This window comes from Herpailurus yagouaroundi, unplaced genomic scaffold (assembly GCF_014898765.1).
Source record: "Herpailurus yagouaroundi ecotype Mexico unplaced genomic scaffold, PumYag 220, whole genome shotgun sequence".
Classification (NCBI taxonomy): Eukaryota; Metazoa; Chordata; class Mammalia; order Carnivora; family Felidae; genus Herpailurus; species Herpailurus yagouaroundi.
Genome location: NW_024412451.1, coordinates 1,228,378 through 1,249,820, shown reverse-complemented (window position 1 = coordinate 1,249,820; position 21,443 = coordinate 1,228,378). Strand labels below are relative to the sequence as shown.

Below are 21,443 nucleotides of genomic sequence, written 5' to 3'. Positions count from 1 at the left end.
CCTTCTCACATACACTTCAGGGTAAATCAGAGGAAGTCTGATGAAAAGGTGTTAGTCCTTAGTGACTTCCCGCTGGAAGTGGAGAGGGAGACAGGGAACTCCCCGATCCCGCTCACACGACTGCCCCTGGGAGTCGGGCATACCCAATATATTTCCATAATATTTGCCAGTGTATCATTTAGAGATTCATTTGACGGAAAAGCAAACAAACCCTCCACACTAGCTGAAATACATCTATTTTGATCAAATAAATCATCAGTGTTTATACATTACGACTATTAACCGCTGAGCCATGTGAGGTTTCATGTTAAATTTGTATTCTCATACCAATTTTAACTTCCCCAAATTAGAATTCATGTGTTTTAATATACTTGGCTTCTCCGTGTACAAACTCTTTATTCATTCCCAAATTTTCAGTAGAACCCATCAGGAATTCTATCAGTTTAATTTTCTTCTTTAGTACATTCCTCTGCCACCAACTGGACTATGTAATCTCTAGACTGGCTACACAGCTGTCAACCTAGGCTTTCCTTTCTCTACCACTGAACAGATCTCATTATCTCATATCGTTGAAGCTCCAGTTTCTAGGGATCCATATTTTCTTCTTTTTCCCTTACTTTCTTTTCTTTTTCTTTTTCTTTTTTTTTTTTTTTTTTTTTTGGTTAACGTTTTTATTTATTTCTGGGACAGAGAGAGACAGAGCATGAACTGGGGAGGGGCAGAGAGAGAGGGAGACACAGAATCGGAAGCAGGCTCCAGGCTCTGAGCCATCAGCCCAGAGACTGACGCGGGGCTCGAACTCACGGACCGCGAGATTGTGACCTGAGCTGAAGTCGGATGCTTAACCGACTGAGCCACCCAGGCGCCCCTCTTTTCTTTTTTTTAATTGTTTAATGCTTATTTCTTTTTGAGAGACAGAGACACAGAGCATGAGTGGGGGAGGGACAGAGAGAGAGAGGGAGACACAGAATCTGAAGCAGGCTCCAGGCTCTGAGCTGTCAGCACAGAGCCCGATGAGAGGCTTGAACCCACACACCACGAGATCATGACCTGAGCCGAGGTCAGACGCTTAACCCACTAAGCCACCCAGTCGCCCCCTTTTTCACTTACTTTCTTTACAGAGTTTGGCCTTCAGTAATTCCTGGGCAAGCATTAATAGAATAGTTTGAGACCTTGCCTTCCTGAAAATACCTTTATTTTTTTTAGAAATTAAAAAAAAAATTCTAACATTTATTTATTTTTGAGACCAAGAGAGACTAGAGCATGAACGGGGAAGGGTCAGAGAGAGAGAGAGAGAGGGAGACACAGAATCTGACCAGGCTCTGAGCTGTCAGTACAGAGCCCGACATGGGGCTCGAACTCACGGACCGTGAGATCATGACCTAAGCCAAAGTCGGGCGCTTAACCGACTGAGCCACCCAGGCGCCCCTGAAAACACCTTTATTTTCAATCATCCCTGAGTTTAGTTTGACAGGCATCCAGGGCGCTTGGGTGGCTCAGTCGGCTGAGTGTAGGACTTCAACCCAGATCATAATCTCTCGGTTTGTGGGTTGCAGCCCCATGTCAGGCTCTGTGCTGACAGCTCAGAGCCTGGAGCCTGGTTCGAATTCTGTCTCCCTCTCTCTCTGCCCTTCCCCTGCTTGTGCTCTCTCTCTCTCTAAAAAATAAACATTAAAAAAATTTAGTTTGAGGGGCACCTGGGTGGCTCAGTTGGTTAAGCGTCCTACTTCAGCTCAGGCCATGGTCTGGCGGTTTGTGAGTCCAAGCCCCGTATTTGGTTCTGTGCTGGCAGCTCAGAGCCTGGAGCCTGCTTTGGATTCTGTGTCTCCCCCTCTTTCTGCCCCTCCCACGCTCATGCTCTGTCTCTCTCTGTCTCTCAATAATAAATAAACGTTAAAAAAATTTTTTTTTTTAATTTAGTTTGACAGGTATCCAATTTGAGTTTGTAAATCATTATCTCAGAAGTTTGACAGCATTGTTCCATCACATCCCAGTTTTCAATGTTGCTCTTTAGAAACCTGAGGCCATTTTGATTTTCCTCCCTTTGGATATGACCAGTCGTTTGCTCTCCAGAATCTTTAGGAAGTTGTTATTTCTCTCCAATACTTTTTTCTCATCCAAGTTTTTATTCAAATTCCAGTGAGTTCACATACAGTGCAATATTAGTTTGAGGTGTAGAAGCTCTTGATTCATCACTCATATATAATACCTAGTGTTCATCACAAGTGCCCTCCTTAATACCCATCCCCCATTTAACCCATCCCCAGCCCACTGCAAACCATCAATTTGTTCTCTATAGTTACAAGTCTGTTTCTTGCTTTGCCTCTCTTTATTTCCCCCCAATATTCATTTGTTTCTTAAATTCCACATAAGTGAAATACATACAATGGAATATTACTCAGCCATAAAAAAGAATGAAATCTTGCCACTTGCAATGCCCTGGATGGAACGATAGAATATTAGTCTTTCCAATATTTTAAAATTTAGATATGGGCTTATTTTGATCCATTTCCCATTAAACAAATAGGCCTCGTTAGTCTGTTAATGGATGTGACGAACCATCTTGTAGAATTTCTTTGATGTTATTCTCCTCACCACATTTACATTTATTTCTCCCAGCGCTATTATTCATCCAGTAAAGTTTTGCTGTTTTTCTAATGTTTCCAGTGTTCTTTCCCCTTTGTCCAATTTCCTAGAGGTTGCTTCATATTACCTTCCAACCCCTCTGCCTGAGTACTTTCTTCTGTCATGGTCCTGATTCCCAAAAGTTCATTTTAGTCTTCGGTCATTCATTTTAATAGCATCCTATCCTTGCCTCATGCATGCAGTGGAATTTCACATCTCATCAATGATATTACTTACAAATTTCAGGACTTTATTCTACTTCCTTAATATGCTTTGTTTTTTCCATGTTCCTTCCCCCCCACCCCCCACCCCCCACCCCCCATCCCTGTGTTTTTCTATCAAGGTAGAATGTTTCTTCAAATGGCTGCTGGCCTTTGGCTGATTCATATTAAGGATGAGGCATTTAAAAGCGAATTCAGATCATGTGTGGTAGGGCACAAAGAGTATCCAGTGGGTCTCCTATTAAGGTTATTATACAGGTCCTGCCATGTCATTAGGGTAAAGCCAAGTGTCAATATAAGTGAGCCCATTTTTCTTGGGTTATGCAGTTTCTGCAGAGAATAGAACATATTTTGCTACATTGGAGGGCAATATTCAACAAGAAACCAAATGCATTTAGAAAATTAAATCACGAAACAAATCTCACATTGAAACATAACCAGGATATATTTTAAATGAGTCCACAGTTAAACTCACAGTTGCGAATATTTTGTATTCAAAAAAATTGTGGAATGAAGGGTAGCTGTTTGTAAACGGACTATTTGGAGATTTTTGTTTTACAACTGACAAAGACTTTAATTTCATGGCTGATGAGCACATAGGGGCTGGAAGCTGGAAAACAAGCAGAAAGGAATGTACTGATGTTCACCAGCTGCAGGCTTGGGTTGACTAAGCAAGTCATATAGAGTGATAAGATAGAGGACAGAAAGTAAAAGGAAACAAACAAGCTCACTAGAAGCAGGACAGTAAAAGTGGCAGTGGTCTCTCGGGAGGCTCTGGGAGAGAGACTGGTGTGGTGAAGGTATTGGACTCTCTGCTTATGTCTTTGCAGGAAGAGCACTATGGAGACACTGGCCCAACCCATGGGTCCCAAACACAAAATATCAAGGAAGGTAAACAGGAATGCACAGAGTGATCTTAGGAATGAATTGGACCCTTTGACAGAACACAGTCCCAAATCCCTTTTTGTAATGTTTCTAGTACTCCCTAGGTGAGTCACTTTCACTGGCACGACAATATTTATCAGGAGATGAAGAATCCAACAGAGGCAACAGGAGGGTTGAACAAACTTAGGAGCTCTCAGTTTGAGTTCTGCCCACCTGGGATTGTTAAGACCAATAGTAATAGCCTGGAAGCCACTCAAAAGGCAGGTGGTGCAGAGAGAAACCCCTCGGGCCACCCTGTGAGTATAAAAGACAATCTTACACATAGCCTCTCCCAGGAAATTGTCCAAACAAAAAGCAGCCAGTGTCTGAGGGATTCCCCTAGAGAAAAGGATCAGAAAGTTGGCTAAGGCCAAATGGTTGAGAATTAGGTCTATAGGTCTCTTAGTGTGTTTAGTGAACAAAGTCAACAAATAGAAATAAAGGAGTAAGGAATTCCCTAGGAGCCCAGTTCCAGTCTGGAAGAGAAAGAGAATCCCCACTACAAACTCACAAGAAGCCATAATGTCAATGCCCAGAAGGAGCTTGTTTTATTCAAAGCCAGATGATCTAGAGAGAAATAATATGTGCATTATTTTCTTTAGCATGGCAAATACATTATTAACAAATTTCACCTTTACTCCTCTTTACAAAATCCTACTTCATATTATTGGATATACAAATATTGAGTCGAACTACTCTGAAAGAGGAATCTAGTTCTCTTCCAAGAGTATATGATTTGCTAGCATTTCATTTAGGGTATGTGGATGCACATTTATGAATGACAGTTTTCTAAACATAGGCTACACAAGGGTAGGAAATGGTAAGTTTATGGTCCCAATATTTCACTTCCTTTTCCCACTCTGTAGTTTACATATTTTAGATTCTCTGCCAACTTTTACATGATCTGAAAGTTTTTGTTTCTTTTTAAAAATTAGAAAATGCTGGGGCGCCTGGGTGCTCAGTTGGTTAAGCATCCGACTTTGGCTCAGGTCATGATCTCACAGTCCATGAGTTCGAGCCCTGCGTCGGCTCTGTGTTGACAGCTCAGAGCCTGTAGCCTGCTTCAGATTCTGTGTCTCCCTCTCTCTGAGCCTCCCCTGTTCATGCTCTGTCTCTCTCTGTCTCAAAAATAAATAAACATGAAAAAACATTTTTTTAATTCGAAAATTCTATGGTGTGACCATTGTTCTCCCATAATAAACGGTTGATGGAGCCAGGTAATGTCAACTCCATTGACTGGGGCAGGCACCCCCGATTCAGAACAGCCTTCGTGAAACCAGGTTTATCTTTTCATGTTAATGGTTCAACCCTGTAAGATTTGAACTGACAGTTGTCTCTTTATACATAAAAAGCTTTGGGAAATATAAGGACACAAGATGGATTTTAACAGATTTCTCTGTGAGAATGCCACTCAGTTCACAAAAATAGGTAAAATATACAGGATATGAATAACGTCGTCAGGCTGCCTGATTTACCAGATTTTATGGAATAATTTTAAACTGAAAAAAAAATTTTAAAATTAAACTATGCATTCTCCTAATTTTACTGAAGACAGTAGAAGGAAGACAGCACTAAAGATAATATAATAAACAGAAATAAAAATAACTATAATTGACAAAAATATAAAAGATATAGAAATGAGTCTAACATTGGTAAATATGGTCAAGACAAAAGGGAAAAAAACTAACAACTTTATCATGGTAAAAGAATATTACAGTAGACATAGATAGGCTTTAAGCATCATAAGAGAATATTACGTGCACAAGCTTTAGAAACGTTTTTGTTGATGGATGCAGAAGAAGGAAATAATTTTGGAGAGCTTTGATATTCTGCACTTGCTTCTCCCTTATATCATAGTTAGAGGATATTTCTTGATCCCTATCCGTAGCACTTAGATAGCCATATCTCAGGTGGCATGACATTGGAGGGGGTTATCCAGGAAGATTAAACGTCTTGCTGAACTGAGAAACTGATGACATCAGATGTAGGATAATCAGCTCTCCCCAGATGCTCTCTTCTTTCTCCACCAAAACCCAGAAAGGCAGATTATGGAAGAAATCTCCCCCATAAAGTTCTGCTCCCTTGTTAGTGTTTAAAGTGGAGCCAGAGAAGTTTTCTAGAGGAGTTGTAAACAGCACTCCAGCTGGTCTTAAGGGTTAACTGCCTTCAAGTTAACATACTGCTTATTTGCTGACCTAAGTCCTTTGATCCATAGCAGACAGATAGCTGGCCTTGAGGAGAGAAGGACCAGAATTTTCCTGTGCGACAGAGGTCAGCAAATCTGTTTGAAGCCACCTCAATTTATAATTAGCCTAGCAATTTTTTTTTCTTTTAGTAAAATGCTCTTCTTTTTTTTTTTTAGGTCACACAAATGATTTTCCTGACTTCCCTTTGTGTATCTGTGGATCTTGCCCTCTTTGGCAGAAAGAACAGAGTCCTGTACATCACAGAACAGAAACTGGAGCCCCTCATACAACCCATGAGCACTGAGGTGATATTTGTCGCTGGCACCATTGGCTCCACATGTAAGCAAGAAATGTTACAGGGGTGCCTGGCTGGCACAGTCAGTGGAGTATGCGACTCTTGATCTCAGGGTTGTGAGTTTTGAGCCCCATGTTGGATGTAGAGGTTACTTGAAAATAAAATAGAAAGAAAGAAAGAAGAAAGAAAGAAAGAAAGAAAGAAAGAAAGAAAGAAAGAAAGAAAAGTTACAGACTATTTCACTGCCTTTACTCATCCCTAAACCTCTTTCAAATACACTGGGCCAGGGGCGCCTGGGTGGCTCAGCTGGTTGAGCATTGACTTCAACTCAGGTCATGATCTCACGTTTGAAGAGTTCGAGCCCTGCATTGGGCTGTGTGCTGACAGCTCAGAGCCTGGAGCCTGCTTTGGATTCTGTGTCTCCCTCTCTCTCTTCCCCTCCCCCACTCATGTTCTGTCTCTGTCTCAAAAATAAAATAAACATTTAAAAAATTTAAAAAAACAAAACAAAACAAAGCCCTGGGCCAAGCAGAAATCTTGGACAAGTGCTCAGCTTCTCCCCAGATGTATGGCCTCCTGAATAAAGCTGAGATTCCTTTCTGATCTAAACTGTCTCTTGAGTATTGGCCTTTCAAGCAACTGGGCAACCGAACTTGGGGTTCGGTGCAGGGTTTTAAAAAAATTTTTTAACGTTTATTTATTTTTGAGAGACAGAGAGTGAACAGGGGAGGGGCAGAGAGACAGGGAGACACAGAATCCAAAGGAGGCTCCAGGCTCCAAGCTGTCAGCACAGAGCCCGATTCGGGAACCCTTGAACTGCGAGATTGTGACCTGAGCTGAAGTTGGAGGCTCAACTGACTGAGCCACCCAGGCGCCCCTGGGGTTCAGTGCAGGATTAGTGGTTCCGTGGAACCTGGGGCTTTCTGACCTACAGCTCTTCCCCTTTCCTCTCCTTATACTGAGCAAGTGCACCAAGAGCCTTGTGACTTTTCCACAAGAGAGAGATTACCAGGCAAGGATGGAAAGTGCATGCTCCCAGACTCAAAACAGAGTTAAGAGAGGGAAGGACATTTCTCTGATAATAAGATTTTATATATTTTTGAGTTTTCAGACCATGTTAATGTTCTACATTTTCCAAAAATAAAATATGAAACCACCAAGGACAGGTGCCTGGGTGGCTCAGTCAGTTAAACGTCCGACTTCAGCTCAGGTCATGATCTCGCAGTCCATGAGGTCAAGCCCCGCGACCGGCTCTGTGCTGACAGCTCAGAGCCTGGAGCCTGCTTCAGGTTCTATGTCTCCCTCTCTCTCTGCCCCTCACCTGCTTGCTCTCTCTCTCTCTCTCTCTCTCTCTCTCAATAACAAATAAACATTTAAAAAAAAACACCCAGAAAAGAAAAAAGAACACGGACATCCAAATATTTAGGATCCAGGCTTCCTTTGTCAAAAAAGAGTACTATATATAAGGGCAACAAAGGACTGCTAGATCACATGCTCAGACAGAAAAGGCAGACCTGAAGCCCTTCTTTAGGCAGTGGCCTCTAGCCAGGTGGGGAGAAGCCAGGTGGTGGCCTTCACATGGCTCCTGCAGGTACCAACAACTAATGTTAAAAATAACCCTATATTCAATGGGCTCTTTGCTGGGCCCCGCCCTTGGATGGCACATTTTCCTGATGTTATGTTTCATTTCCTGTCACACCAAGGGCAGGGTAGGGTCAGACCTAGGGATAATTCCCTGAATTAGAGCCCCAAACTCAGGATTTCCTGTCTGAATGCCATGGCCCATTTATGACACTGGCTCAGCACTGGTGATGTGGTCAATGAGTGGCTTTATGTTCATTATTGATTCTGGGAAATAAATTCAGGAATATCTCTCTCCTTAAGAGAGTGAGGGTCAACAATTACATTGCTCTCCTTTGGTCTAAGAAGAACCTGAGAAGAATATGATTTATGCCTTTTCCTCACACTGCCCAAAGGGATGGCTTTCTTCTGAAGCCAGTTTTGACCACTGAGAAAACAAGAAAAAAAATGTCATGCTTAAAGCCAGACACGTATATTATTTATTCATCATAATATTCCTACAGTGGAGAGTCTGTGGTCCCCAACTTTGAAGAGAGGGTTTAAAAGGTTGGAAGAGAAAGGAGGAGATTTCTGGCAAGTCTGATAGTGAGACAGGATGGACAGGAGGTTTCAGGAAGCCAAGAACAAAAAGGAAATCAAGGGAAAGAGGATAACTCTAAATAAAGTATAAACACGAGATATATTAGTGCCCTCCTGAAGGTAATGTATTTCTCTCTAATCCTCAGATTTAATATCGCACGCATCGCTTCCCAGGTAAGAAGCATATTAGGATTCTAAGATAAAGCTCTAACACTGAAATTGACTTTTTCTGATATTTTCTAAAAGGAGGAAAAAGAAAAAAAAAAAAAAACTCACCAAGCAGATCTCTGCTACCTGGATAGTGAGTCTGGCACTGCCGAGGTTTATGCCTGAGAGTGTGAGAAAGCACCTGACTCCAAGTTATAGATAAGGGACACCATGATCTCATTTCCCACCAGTGCAGCAATTATAATGTCACCAGTAGCAATGACAGTGTCTACAAGGGGAATTGATAATATCCCGGAGAAACTGTTGGCCCAAGATAAATAAATAACATGAGCAACACTTAGTGAGAAAAACCCAGAGAGACCAACATAACCTGTAGAGAAACTTTTCTGTGATATGTGGAAACAGACATGTCTTGAGAATGGTACAGAGGGGACTTGTGTGGATGAGTGCAAACTCCCATGTCCCCACGGTGACATTTTCATCTACCAGTGTCTCCTTGTCTGACTCCACAAACTTGACCTTTCAGCAGCCAACAATTCCTTTTGCCTGTTAGCTCTAGGGGGGCCTCTTGTCATCCCACTGCTGAACAAGTGATTGCTTTTATTCATTTTTTAAAAAGCCTGTTTATTTATTTGGGGAGAAAGACAGAGAGAGCAGGGGAGCAACAGAGAGAGAGGGAGAAGAAACCCAAGCAGGTTCCATACTGTCAGCGCAGAGCCTGACTCGGGGCTCGATCCCACAAACCATGAGTTCATGACCTGAGCTGAAATCAAGAGTCAGAGGCTTAACCAACCAGGTGTCCCCAACCAGGTGTCCCCAAATAAATTAATAAACTTTGAAAAAAGCAAAAGTCAGCTCTTGAGGTAAATGCCTGACGTCTAAGTGATACACTGAATTTGGACCAATAGATTCCATGATCTGCCAGGCATTTGTGTCTCTACTGAGTACAGTGTCGCCACACTTCTCCTGGAAAGGGCCAGATGGTAAGAATTTTAGACGGGGTCTCTGTTGCAACTACTCAACTCTGCCATAGCAGTGGGACAGCAGCCAGGGACAATGTGTAAGCAATCCAGTGTAGCCGTGTTCCAATAAAACTTTATTTATGGGCGGTAAAATCTGACCCTTATAACTTTCAACTGTCCATAAATATCGTCCATCTTTCTTTTTCCAACCGCTTAAAAATGGAATAACCATGATTCTTAGCTCACTAGCTGTGCAAAACAGGTGGCGGGTCAGATTTGGCCTGGAGTCATAGTTTTTTTGATGCCCGCTATTGATGAATAGTCGAAGGGTCAAACTTCTTGCCCTTGACTAGATGACAGAGAAATAGAATAGTTGGAATATCATAAACATAAAATTACCCATGTAACAAGTAGTGACAAGAACAAAAAAGAGGAGGGTTTTTTGAGAACCAGTGGGGGGTGATCATGACGTGACTTGGGGTAGAAGAAGGCCAGTAAGAGAAATCAGTAATTAAGCTGCAGCTCAAAAGAGGATGCGTGTCTCAGGCAAAGACAGGGAGAAGAGAGTTCCTGCCGTTACAAAAGCCTCAAGACGGGAAAGTGCTCGGAGGCTTTGAAAGGAACTGAAAGGGCAGAGCAGGAGTATCACTGCCTGGTGTCCACCTCCTCCCCCCTTCACTGAAAGCTTAGTTCTGATTTAAATGTTATTTGGCTGAATGCCCTCTCCTTAGAGTTCCCTTAGACAGTTTAGATGGTTGGCATAACTGCTGAGTTCCTCCAGGTCTGAGACGTCTTTCTCTGTTCCTCGGATGTGAAGATTTTTCCCAGTGTGGCTGTCACTGGTGGTGTCCCACCCAACAGCCATCTTCTTTGATGGAAGAATCACAGGTATCTTTTTTTTTTTTAATCTCTATTTAATTCCAGCCAGTTGACATACAGTGTTATATTAGTTTCAGGTATACAATATAATAATTCGAAATTTTCCACACCACACTCGGTACCCATCACAAGCGCGCTCCCTAATCCCTATCACCTATTTAACCCATCCCTCCACCCCTCCTCTCTGGCAACCATCAGTTTGTACTCTGTTGTTAAGACTCTGACGTAGAGGAATCTTCTTCTACTCGTTCCTTCTCTACAGAACTGACCAAAATTAACATTTTTAGATCTTCTTTTTTTTTTTTTTCAACGTTTATTTATTTTTGGGACAGAGAGAGACAGAGCATGAACGGGCGAGGGGCAGAGAGAGAGGGAGACACAGAATCGGAAACAGGCTCCAGGCTCCGAGCCATCAGCCCAGAGCCCGACGCGGGGCTCGAACTCACGCGAGATCACGCGAGATCTCGCGAGATCGTGACCTGGCTGAAGTCGGACGCTTAACCGACTGCGCCACCCAGGCGCCCCCTTTTTTAGATCTTCTATCAGACTTTTCTGTACACTGAATATATGTATAAAGATCATCTATTTTATATAGAAATGGGATCATGCTGTTCCCTTTGCCCTCTTTGCTTGAACACAACTCCTCTCTCTTAGGTCAGTATTATAGAGCTCTAACTCATTCTTTTTATTGCTGAATTATTGTCTAAGCCAGCTCTGCCCAGTATAACTCTCTGTGACTTTGGGAATGTTTTATTTATATCTATATTGTCCAATGCGGTCGCCACTGGTTACATTCGCTAAGGAGCTTTTCGGGTGTAACTAGCGTGAGGAAGGAACTGAATATTAAATTTCATTTGATTTTAACAACGTTAAATTTAAATAGCCACAAATAACTACCATATTGGTCAGCATAGATTAACAATTCCTCAAGAAGTGAACACTGAGATTGATTTGAGCTCTTCAGTATTACAAACATGGCTTTAGTAAGCATTACTGTCGCCACATCTTTTCCTTTTAAGTCAGAAGTTCTGTGGGGTATGTTCCTATATATAAAAACACTGGCTGTTAGGGGGTTGCCTTCAGACATTGGGATACCTACTACTCCATTTAATTTTAGAAAGGCTGTAGTCATTCCCAACAGCGACCTACAAGAGTTCTCATTTCCCCACATTCTGAAAAATATTGTATGCTATCTACATTTGTTTTTGAAATTGGATAATTGAAAACGTGGTATGACATTTGTTTCTGTTCTCATTTTATCGCTTCAGCTCCGAATGCACGCTTCAATATACGCTCTGGGATAAACAAAGGGATTATCCGAAGTATTTCTCCTTCAAAGTGAGCGCAATAGCACGCTCTACCAGAAGAGGGCGCCGGAAGGACACTTAGGAGCAAGAGATGAGACTTTGGAGAGCTCCCCCATCCCCAAACAATCAACAAAAACAATGAATCAAACCTAATTTGTAGTGACTGTCACTTCCCATAGTGTAAACAGTCCCATCATGGCCAATTTCTAGCCACCAAAGTGGTATCACCGAAGGTGGAGCTGGGAAGGGATACGCAGTAGTACATCGTGATAAAGTTATTTTCACCATACAGACACTAAAGACATAATCTCAAGAGCACAGATAATAAAATAATTAGAAAGTGATGCGTTTGATTATTTGTTAGCGTAGTTCCTGGTGTATTTATTATACGTTTACATAATTTTAAAATAATGGTTGTGTTCAAAACAAGTGGCAAGTGTTCTGAGAATCTGCCAGTAAGAACTGGCTCCCACACACCGCTGCATCCGTCTACCGCCATTCAATCCTCTGATGCACCAGGCATACATACGTGTACACACACACACGCCACCTGACATGTTCCGAGCCCTCCTCCAAGGGCTGGAACCCTTCACTGGCCACCATACACAACACTCCGCCTTACCGACCGCGGAACTCAGGGGCCCACTAGCCCTGGACGTGCGCCAAACTACCCCACGCTGACAGTTTTCCCTGTGCAAGGCTGGCTCGAGCCTACACCTGCGCACTGAGAGACTGACTACAACTACCAGAAACCCCCGAGGCGGGGCGGTCCAATGGCCCTTGGCTTTCCTAGTCTCCTGCTTTTCCTGCACTGGATTACATTTCCCATAGGCCACCGGGCCCGAATGATGGAGGGTCTCCAAAGTCCCCTAGAGCATCCGCGGGCTCTAGGGTTCCGCGTGTGAGCAAGTCTTGGAAAAGGAGAAATCAACACAGGTATAGAGTACGTAACACAGACTACGTAAAGCCCTCTGACCCCAGCCGACGGTGGGGTTAGGAGGTGGAAGGCGTGAGCAGCTGAGGGAGGTGATGGTGTGACGGACTTGAGGGAGAAGGTGGGCAAAATAGGGTCAGGTGTCTCCCTGGCTCACGTGATGTAGGGACAGGCGTGGGATAGAGCCCGAGTGTGTTTTCGTGATGGTGAGGCACACACATGATGGAGGGTTTGTATGTGAACATTGGGCGCGTGATAGAGTCAAGAGTGTGTCACACTGTGGGAAAGGTGATGTTGTATTTGCATGACTGGGCACACGAGAGGGCAGGGATGTCCTATGACAGATGGAATGTGGTGTGTGTGTGTGTGTGTGTGTGTGTGTGTGTGTGTGTTCAAATCATTTAGCTTGTTAAAAATAGCCTGCAGGGGGAAACAGTAATAAAAATAACCCACAGTGAGGGAAGGGAAACCCCTTGCCTACTCCAGGAGTTTTATTTAGGAGTGAAGCAAAATGATATCTTCCGTTTGCTTTTAGTGGTTCGACAATAATAGATAGATAGATAGATAGATAGAGATAGAAAAAAACAACCACAAGTTATTTGCCTCTATCTATCCATACCTTTGCTTACTGCCCTTCCACACAGATTCTCTGCTAGCCTTGTGACTTGCTCTGGCCAATGAGACAAGTTAGCAAACATAACTTGAGGAGAGGCATAAAAAGTACTTGTTGATTGGAAGTACTTGTTGATTGCCCTTTCTTGCTGCCCTTTAGAACCTTGCCGCTCCTATATGAAAAAAGTCCAGTCTAGCCTGTTGGAGGATGAGAGGCCATGTGGAGGAGAACTGAGGCTTGGATGACAGCCAGCCAACTATCAGTCTTGTGAATGGGATCATCTTAGATCGTGCAGCCACCATTCAATCCACCAGCTGACCATTGACACGTGATAGGTCTTAACAGTGATGGGTCAAGTCAATCCTTACCAGAAGATAAAATGCTTGTTGTTTTAAGCCAGTAGGTTTTATTTGCAATTTCTTATGCATCAGAAGATAACTCGTGCAGAAATGCAGATAGAATAAACAAGTATGACAGCTGTTAATAATTTTGATCTAGATTGTAGGAATTTAAATGATCATTGAACCAATATTTCAACACCTTTGCACCTTTAAATTTTTCCACAATACAAGAAAATGGCCTTCATTTTCATATCATGATTCTCTACCATTCCATATTATCCTTTGTTTCAAAGCTAATCTATGAAGCATTGCTTGTACTATGTTAATTCAAAATATCCACTTCTTGATTTCATTTACAGCTTTGTTAAGCAAAAAGGAGAATATTTAATAAATCTTATTACCATATTTTAGGCCAGTATCAGAATGCCAAAGAAAGGGGTTTGATCATGCCTTCGGGTCTAATAGCCTTTTATGTGTTTGTTGCGACTTTTCCTGTTAAAATACTGGTATCTTTCTTCTTGGACCAGTTTCTAGGTCCACAATCTTATCCTGTATTTGTCCACTAAGGGTCTGGGAATCTGGGAATTGTATTTAAGTTTTCCTCCATGCCACTAAGATCATTCCTAATTAATGAAAAATCCATTATTTGCAATTTCCAAAGCACCCTCGTATTTTTTTCCTCAGATCATCAAATGCAAAAAGGAAAAAGGAGAAACCACCAAACTTTGTTTTAATTACCAGCTATCTTGAAAGTGCTAAAACTCAATTAATTAAGACTCCCTATTCAGGGGTGCCTGGGTGGCTCAACTGGGTGAGGGTCTGACTCTTGATTTCAGCGTGGGTCATGATCTCACAGTTTGTGGGATCAAGCCCCTGTCTGGCTCCATTTTGAGCATGGAGCTTGCTTGGGATTCTCTCTCTCTCCCCCTCTCTCTGCCTGTCCACTGCTCTCTCTCTCTCTCTCTCTCTCTCTCAAAATAAATAAATAAACATTAAAAAATAAAAAAAAGACTCAGTCTACCCCCATGGCTATCACACTATTTTTCCATGTGTTTATCCAACAAATTGGTTCTTTTCCCTCCTATTGTCTAACATGTTAACACAACCAGAAGAACTCTAAGTAGTCATGTACAACTTTACCCAATATCAAACTTAATGATTTAAAAGATATCATCAAGAACAAGATACTGATGAAGCATTTCTTGAGTAGACTCCCAGACAGATGTGCAAGGAAACTGACTCTGGACAGAGGATTTGAGAGGTATCTCATGGCTTCTTGACCTCCTTGTCTCTCCCCCATACACCCAGGCCCCCAGGATGTGGAGTTAACCCTGATGAGCAGTTAGGCCCTGAGAAATTCAGTTAGATCCCTGCCTAGATGCTGGCCTTGAATCCTGGAGGCTACATGGTTGGACAGAGGGCCCACTGCCCATGACCTTGATGTTTTACTGTTGTGAAGGTGATAAATTGAAGGGTTTAGGGGGATGATATAGACTCTGAGAAGTGTGAACAGAGGTGATATTCAAACTATACAGCAACGTCAGGAACAGACAAGAATGCGTACGCTATTCAATCTCATACTGTGCAATAATACAAGAAAAAGAAAAAGCACAAAGATTGGAAAAGAAATAAAGCTGTATTTACAGATGACACAACTGTACATAGAAAAGCCAAAGGAATCTACAATTAGAACTAATAAGTAAATTTAGAAATGTTGGGAGATATGAGGTCAATGTTTACACATCAATTACATTTCTATAAACTAGAAAACAATTATAAAATGAAATTTTAAAGTGATACCATTTAAAATAGCATTAAAAAGGAATGGGTTTGGAGCACCTGGCTGGCTCAGCCAGTAGAACATGAAACTTTTGATCTAAGGGTTGTGAGTTCAAACCCCCATTAGATGTAGATATTACTTAAAAAAAAATTTTTTTTTAATTTAACAAAAAGGTGGGGCGAGGGGGGGGAGGTTCAAGATGGTGGCATAGGAAGACCTGAACCCACCTCCTCTCCTGGACACAGCAAATTTACTGATTCATATGGAATAATTTTCCTCTGAAAAGAACCTGAGAAATAGGTAAATAGTGCTTCCACAACAAAAGATAAAGAGACTTTCAAGAAAGGTAAGAGAGGCAGAGACACAGCCTAACCCAGGACTCCACCCAAGACACAGTGACCCCACAAGCAGGAGGGATCCCAAAAATATGGAACATTCCCTCAAGGAGTGAAGGAGGGAATGTTCTACACCAGGAACCTTAACCCTGGGAGCCAGTACCAGAAAAACAATCCCAGTACCAGGAAAACATCTGGCTTTGAATACCAGTGGGGATTAAGACCAAGAGAATCATTGAACTATAGGGAATAGAGATCTTGCTCTTAAAGGCCTTGCACGCAAACCTACTCGCCATGAGATCCAGCACAAAAGCAACACATTGAAAAGTGCCTAGATTTGGGTGGGGGGTGGGCTACATGGGTGATAGATATTAAGGAGGGCACTTATTATGATGAGCACTGGGTATTGTGTGTAGTTGATGAATCACTGAATTTTACTTCTGAAGCCACTATTACTACTTCTTAAGTATGTTAACTAACTAGAATTTAAATAAAAATTTGGAAGAACAAATAATAAAAAAAAATTTTTTTTTTAATTTTAAAAAACCTGAAAAGTGTCCAGATCATAAATGAGGGAAACCCATTTACTAACTTCCAAGTGGTGACTGGAGAGGCAGGAACCTGCAGGGACTTTACTAGGGGCAGAAGCACTGGAAAAACCATTTTTGCAATCTCATCCTAATTTGCTGGTGACAGAACCAACAGGCAAGATTTTTGGTGCCCTCCCTCTAGCCAGCTAGCACTGGAGGAGGGATTGGAGCACCCTTTTTACTGATTTCCCTTCAGTAAGAAGAGCTAGTTGTCAACTTATTTATTCCTGTCTTTCTCAACTGTGATTTTTGTTTTTTCCACCCCACAGTAAGCTGGCTGGATGAGCACCCCATAGTCTACACCTCCTACATAGCATATAAGCCACAGATGGGCCAAGTTCCATGCATCTGTCCTCCCTTTGCAGAGACCAAGTCATAACCAGGACAGGCAAGTGGCTCAAGCCCCACATTCCCTGTCCAGGAGCCAAGCTGCAACCAGGCCAACTAGTTCCCTGAGGCCCACCCTCCCCATTCAGGAGCTGCAACCCTATCATGGCCAGGAAATACACAGCCCACATGAGAGATGGCTAGAGTGCCTGGCTCCAATGACCAGGGGAGACTGTGCTTTGGGGCCACACAAAACAGCTCCTACACAAGACTATTCCTCTAAGAATAAGGGAGGTAACTCCTTCACTCATACATATGGACAAACACAGAGAGACAGGCAAAACGGGAAGGCAGAGTGATATGTCCCAGACCAAATAAAAAGGGAAATCCCCAGAAAAAGAACTTAATGCAATGGAGATTGTCGCAGACTATGATTCTGAGGTTCTGTATTGTCCAACAAGAGAGCAAACACAGAACTGAATATGAGAGAGGCTAGTGTTTGGGAGGAGACAAGAGCCCCAAACAGGGCTTTCGTCTCCATATTTATTGAGCTCTCAAGATCTTACAAATATAGTGAGTGTGAAGAAAACAATCAGATAGTAATCATTAACTCACGTGAGTAAGAAGCAAAGGTTTGGGGGCAAGTGGTGTTTGTGATCAGGTACATTGGCCACAAATGGAGAGTAATTTCCGGCAGGTGATATAACAAGTTACTTGTGATCCTATTACAATATCTCGCTAGCTAACCTTGGGTGCTTTTGCCCCATGGTGGCAGCTTTCCTCCCTAAGCTTTTTTCTAACCCATTTATGTAGATAAAACCTATTTCCTCACAGGAGATAACCTACCTACTTGATAAAGAGTTCAAAGTAATGGTCATAAATATGCTTATTTATCTTGGGGAAGGAATGGATGAATACAGCAAGAACCTCAACAAAGAGAGTCTCCATCTCTCTCTCAAAAGTGAATAAACACATTTTTTTAATTTAAAAAAACTATAAGAAAGTGTCAAACAGAAGTTATAACTGAACTGAAAAATACACAGGGGGTTTCAACAGCAGAACAGATGAAATAGAAGTGCAAACCAGCAATCTGGAAGACAAAGCAATTGAAAACACCCAACCAGAACAGCAAAGTAAAAAAAAAAAAAAAAAAAAAAGAACTGAAAGAAGTGAGAATACCTTAAGGACTTCAGGAATAATATCAAGCAGACGAACATTCACATTATAGGGGTCTCAGAAGCGCAGAAGGAGAAGAGAGAGAGGAAGAACGAGAAAACTTATTTGAAGAAATAATAGCTGAAAACTTCCCTAATTAGGGGGAGAACGTAGACATCCAGATCTAGGAAGTCCAGAGAGTTCTGAATAAGATGAACCCAAAGAGAAACACATTGAGACACATTATAGTTAAAATGGTAAAAGTTAAGGATAAAGAATGAATCTTAAAAGCAGTAGGAGAAAAAGCAACACACCATGTATAAACTCCATAAGGCTGTCAGCAGATTTTTCAGCAAATGCTTTGTAGGCCAGAAGAGAGTGGCATGACATATTCAAAGTGTTGAAAGAAAAAAATTGCCAACCAAGAATTCTTTATTCAGCAAGGCTATATAACATTGAAGAAGAGATTAGAAGTCTTCCAGACAAACAAAAGCTAAAACAGTTCATTATTACTAAATTTGCCTTATGAGAAATGTTAAAGGGACTTCCCTAAATTAAAAAGAAAAGGCATAATTAATAATAAAACATACTAAAGTAAAAATCTCACTGGAACAGGTAAATAAATAATAAAGGTAGTGTATAAAATACTTACAAAGCAAGTATGAAAGGTGAAAGACAAAAGTGGCACAATTAATTTAAAGTACAATAATTAGTGAAGTGATACATAAAATAAAAAGATGCAGAATGTGTCATCAAAAACATAAAATGTTGAGAGTGTGAAGTAAAAATATAAAGCTTTGAAATGTATTCAAAATTATGTTACCATCAACTTAAAAGAGACTGCTCCATACATAAGATATTATATGTGGACTTCATGGTAACCACAAAGAAAAAACATAGTAAATACACAAAAGAAAAAGAGAAAGGAATCTAAATATAACACTAATGAAACCAGTCAAACCAAAAGAACATAGAGAGAAAGAAGAAAGGAACAGAGAGAAGCTACAAAAACAGAAAACAATTAACAAAATGGCAGTAAGTATATATCTATTAATAATTATTTTAAATGTAAATGGATTAAATTCTCCAATCACACAGGGTGGCTGAATGGATTAAAAAAAACACACACACACACACACACACCAAAAAACCAAGACATTTCTACATGCTACCTACAAGAGACTCACTTCAAACCTAAAGATACTGCAGACTGAAAGTGAAGGGATGGGAAAAACATACCATGAAAATGGAAATGAAAAGAAAGCTCAGGTGGCAGACAAAACAGACTCTACAACAAAGACTAACAAAAGACAAAGAAGGGCATCACATAATGATAAAGGGGTCAATCCAACAAAAGGATATAACATTTATAACAATTATCCACCCAACACAGAAGTACCTAAATACATAAAACAAATGTTAACAGAAATAAATGCAGAAATAGACGGCAATACAATAATAGTAGGACATTTTAATAACCCCACTTACATCAATGGATAGATCATCCAGATAAAAAATCAACAAGGAAACCTTAGCCTTAAACAATACATTAAACAGAGAGACTTAGTAAATATATACAGGACATTTCATCCCAAAACAGAAGAATACACATTGTTTTCAAGTCCACATGGAACATTCTCCAGAAAGATCACATGTTAGGCCACAAAACAAGTCTCAATAAATTTAAGAAGATGGAAATCGTACCAAGCACCTTTTCTAACCACAATGCTATGAAACTAGAAGTCAATTTCAAGAAGAAAACTGGAAAAAACGCAAACACATGGAGACTAAACAGCATGCTATTAGACAACCAAGGCATCAAGAAACCAAAGAGGAAATAAAAAAATAGTTTGTGACAAATGAAAATGGAAACAATGTTTCAAAAGCTTTGTGATCCAACAAAAGCAGTTCTTAGAGGGAAGTTCATAACCTAAAGGAACTAGGTAAAGAAGAAAAAACAAAACTCAGAGTTAGTAGGAGTAAGAAAATAATAAAGATCAGAGTGGAAATAAGTGAAACAGGAATGAAGAAAGAGAGAAAGAAAGAAAGAAAGAAAGAAAGAAAGATCAGTGAAACTAAGAGCTAGTTCTTTGAAAAGATAAACAAAATCAACAAAACTTTAGCAGATTCATCAAGAAAAAAAGAGGGCCCAAATAAATAAAATCAGAAATGAAAGAGGAGAAATTACAACCAATATCAAGGAAACATAAAGCATCACAAGAGAATGCTGTGAACAATTATATGCCAAAAAATTAGACAACCCATGAAAAGTGGATAAATCCATAGTAACATACAATCTTCCAAGACTGAATCATGAAGAAATAGAAAATATGAATAGACGAATTACCAGTAGTGAAAATAACCAACAAACAAAAGTCCAGGTCCAGATGGCTTCACAGGTGAATTCTACCAAACATTTGAAAGAAAGTTAATACTGGGGCGCCTGGGTGGCTCAGTTGGTTAAGCATCTGACTTCAGCTCAGGTCATGATCTTGTGGTTTGTGAGTTCAAGCTCCACGTTGGGCTCTGTGTTGTCAGCTCAGAGCCTGAAGCCTGCTTCAGATTCTATGTCTCCCTCTCTCTGCCCCTCCCCCACTCACGCCTCTGTCTCTCTGTCTCTCAGTCTCTCAAAAGTAAATAAACATTAAAAAAAGAGAGACAGCTGCTATAAACATTGGGGTACAAGTGCTCCTATGCATCAGCACTCCCGTATCCCTTGGATAAATTCCTAGAAGTGCTATTACTGGGTCATAGGGTAGATCTATTTTTAATTTTTTGAGGAGCCTCCACACTGTTTTCCAGAGCAGCTGCACCAGTTTGCATTCCCACCAACAGTGCAAGAGGGTTCCCGTTTCTCCACATCCTCTCCAGCATCTATAGTCTCCTAATTTGTTCATTTTAGCCACTCTGACTGGCGTGAGGTGGTATCTGCGTGTGGTTTTCATTTGTATTTCCCTGATGAGGAGAGACGTTGAGCATCTTTTCATGGGCCTGTTGGCCATCTGGATGTCTTCTTTAGAGAAGTGTCTATTCATATTTTCTGCCCATTTCTTCACTGGATTATTTGTTTTTCAGGTGTGGAGTTTGGTGACTTCTTTATGGATTTTGGATACTAGCCCTTTGTCCAATATGTCATTTGCAAATATCCTTTCCCATTCCATTGGTTGCCTTTTAGTTGTCCATCAACTGATGAATGGATAAAGAAGTTGTGGTTTATATACACAATGGAATACTACGTGGCAATGAGAAAGAATGAAATATGGCCTTTTGTAGCAACGTGAATGGAACTGGAGAGTGTTATGCTAAGTGAAATAAGTCATACAGAGAAAGACAGATACCATATGTTTTCACTCTTATGTGGATCCTGAGAAACTTAACAGAAGACCATGGAGGAGGGGAAGGAAAAAAAAAGTTAGAGAGGGAGGGAGCCAAACCATAAGAGACTCTTAAAAACTGAGAACAATCCAAGGGTTGATGGGGGGTGGGAGGGAGGGGAAGCTGGGTGATGGGTACTGAAGAGGGCACCGTTGGGATGAGCACTGGGTGTTGTATGGAAACCAATTTAACAATAAATTTCATTTAAGGAAGGAAAAGGAAAGAAAGAAAGAAAGAAAGAAAGAAAGAAAGAAAGAAAGAAAGAA

General features: G+C 41.1%; 1 protein-coding gene across 1 annotated transcript; it reads right to left on the bottom strand.

Annotated features, from left to right (window-relative positions):
• Nucleotides 1-3,382: 3,382 nt before the first annotated feature.
• Nucleotides 3,383-4,291, bottom strand: LOC121018917 (vomeronasal type-1 receptor 4). Its single transcript, XM_040457963.1, has one exon. The coding sequence runs from the start codon at nucleotides 4,289-4,291 to the stop codon at nucleotides 3,383-3,385; it is 909 nt and encodes a 302-aa protein (XP_040313897.1).
• Nucleotides 4,292-21,443: the final 17,152 nt, after the last annotated feature.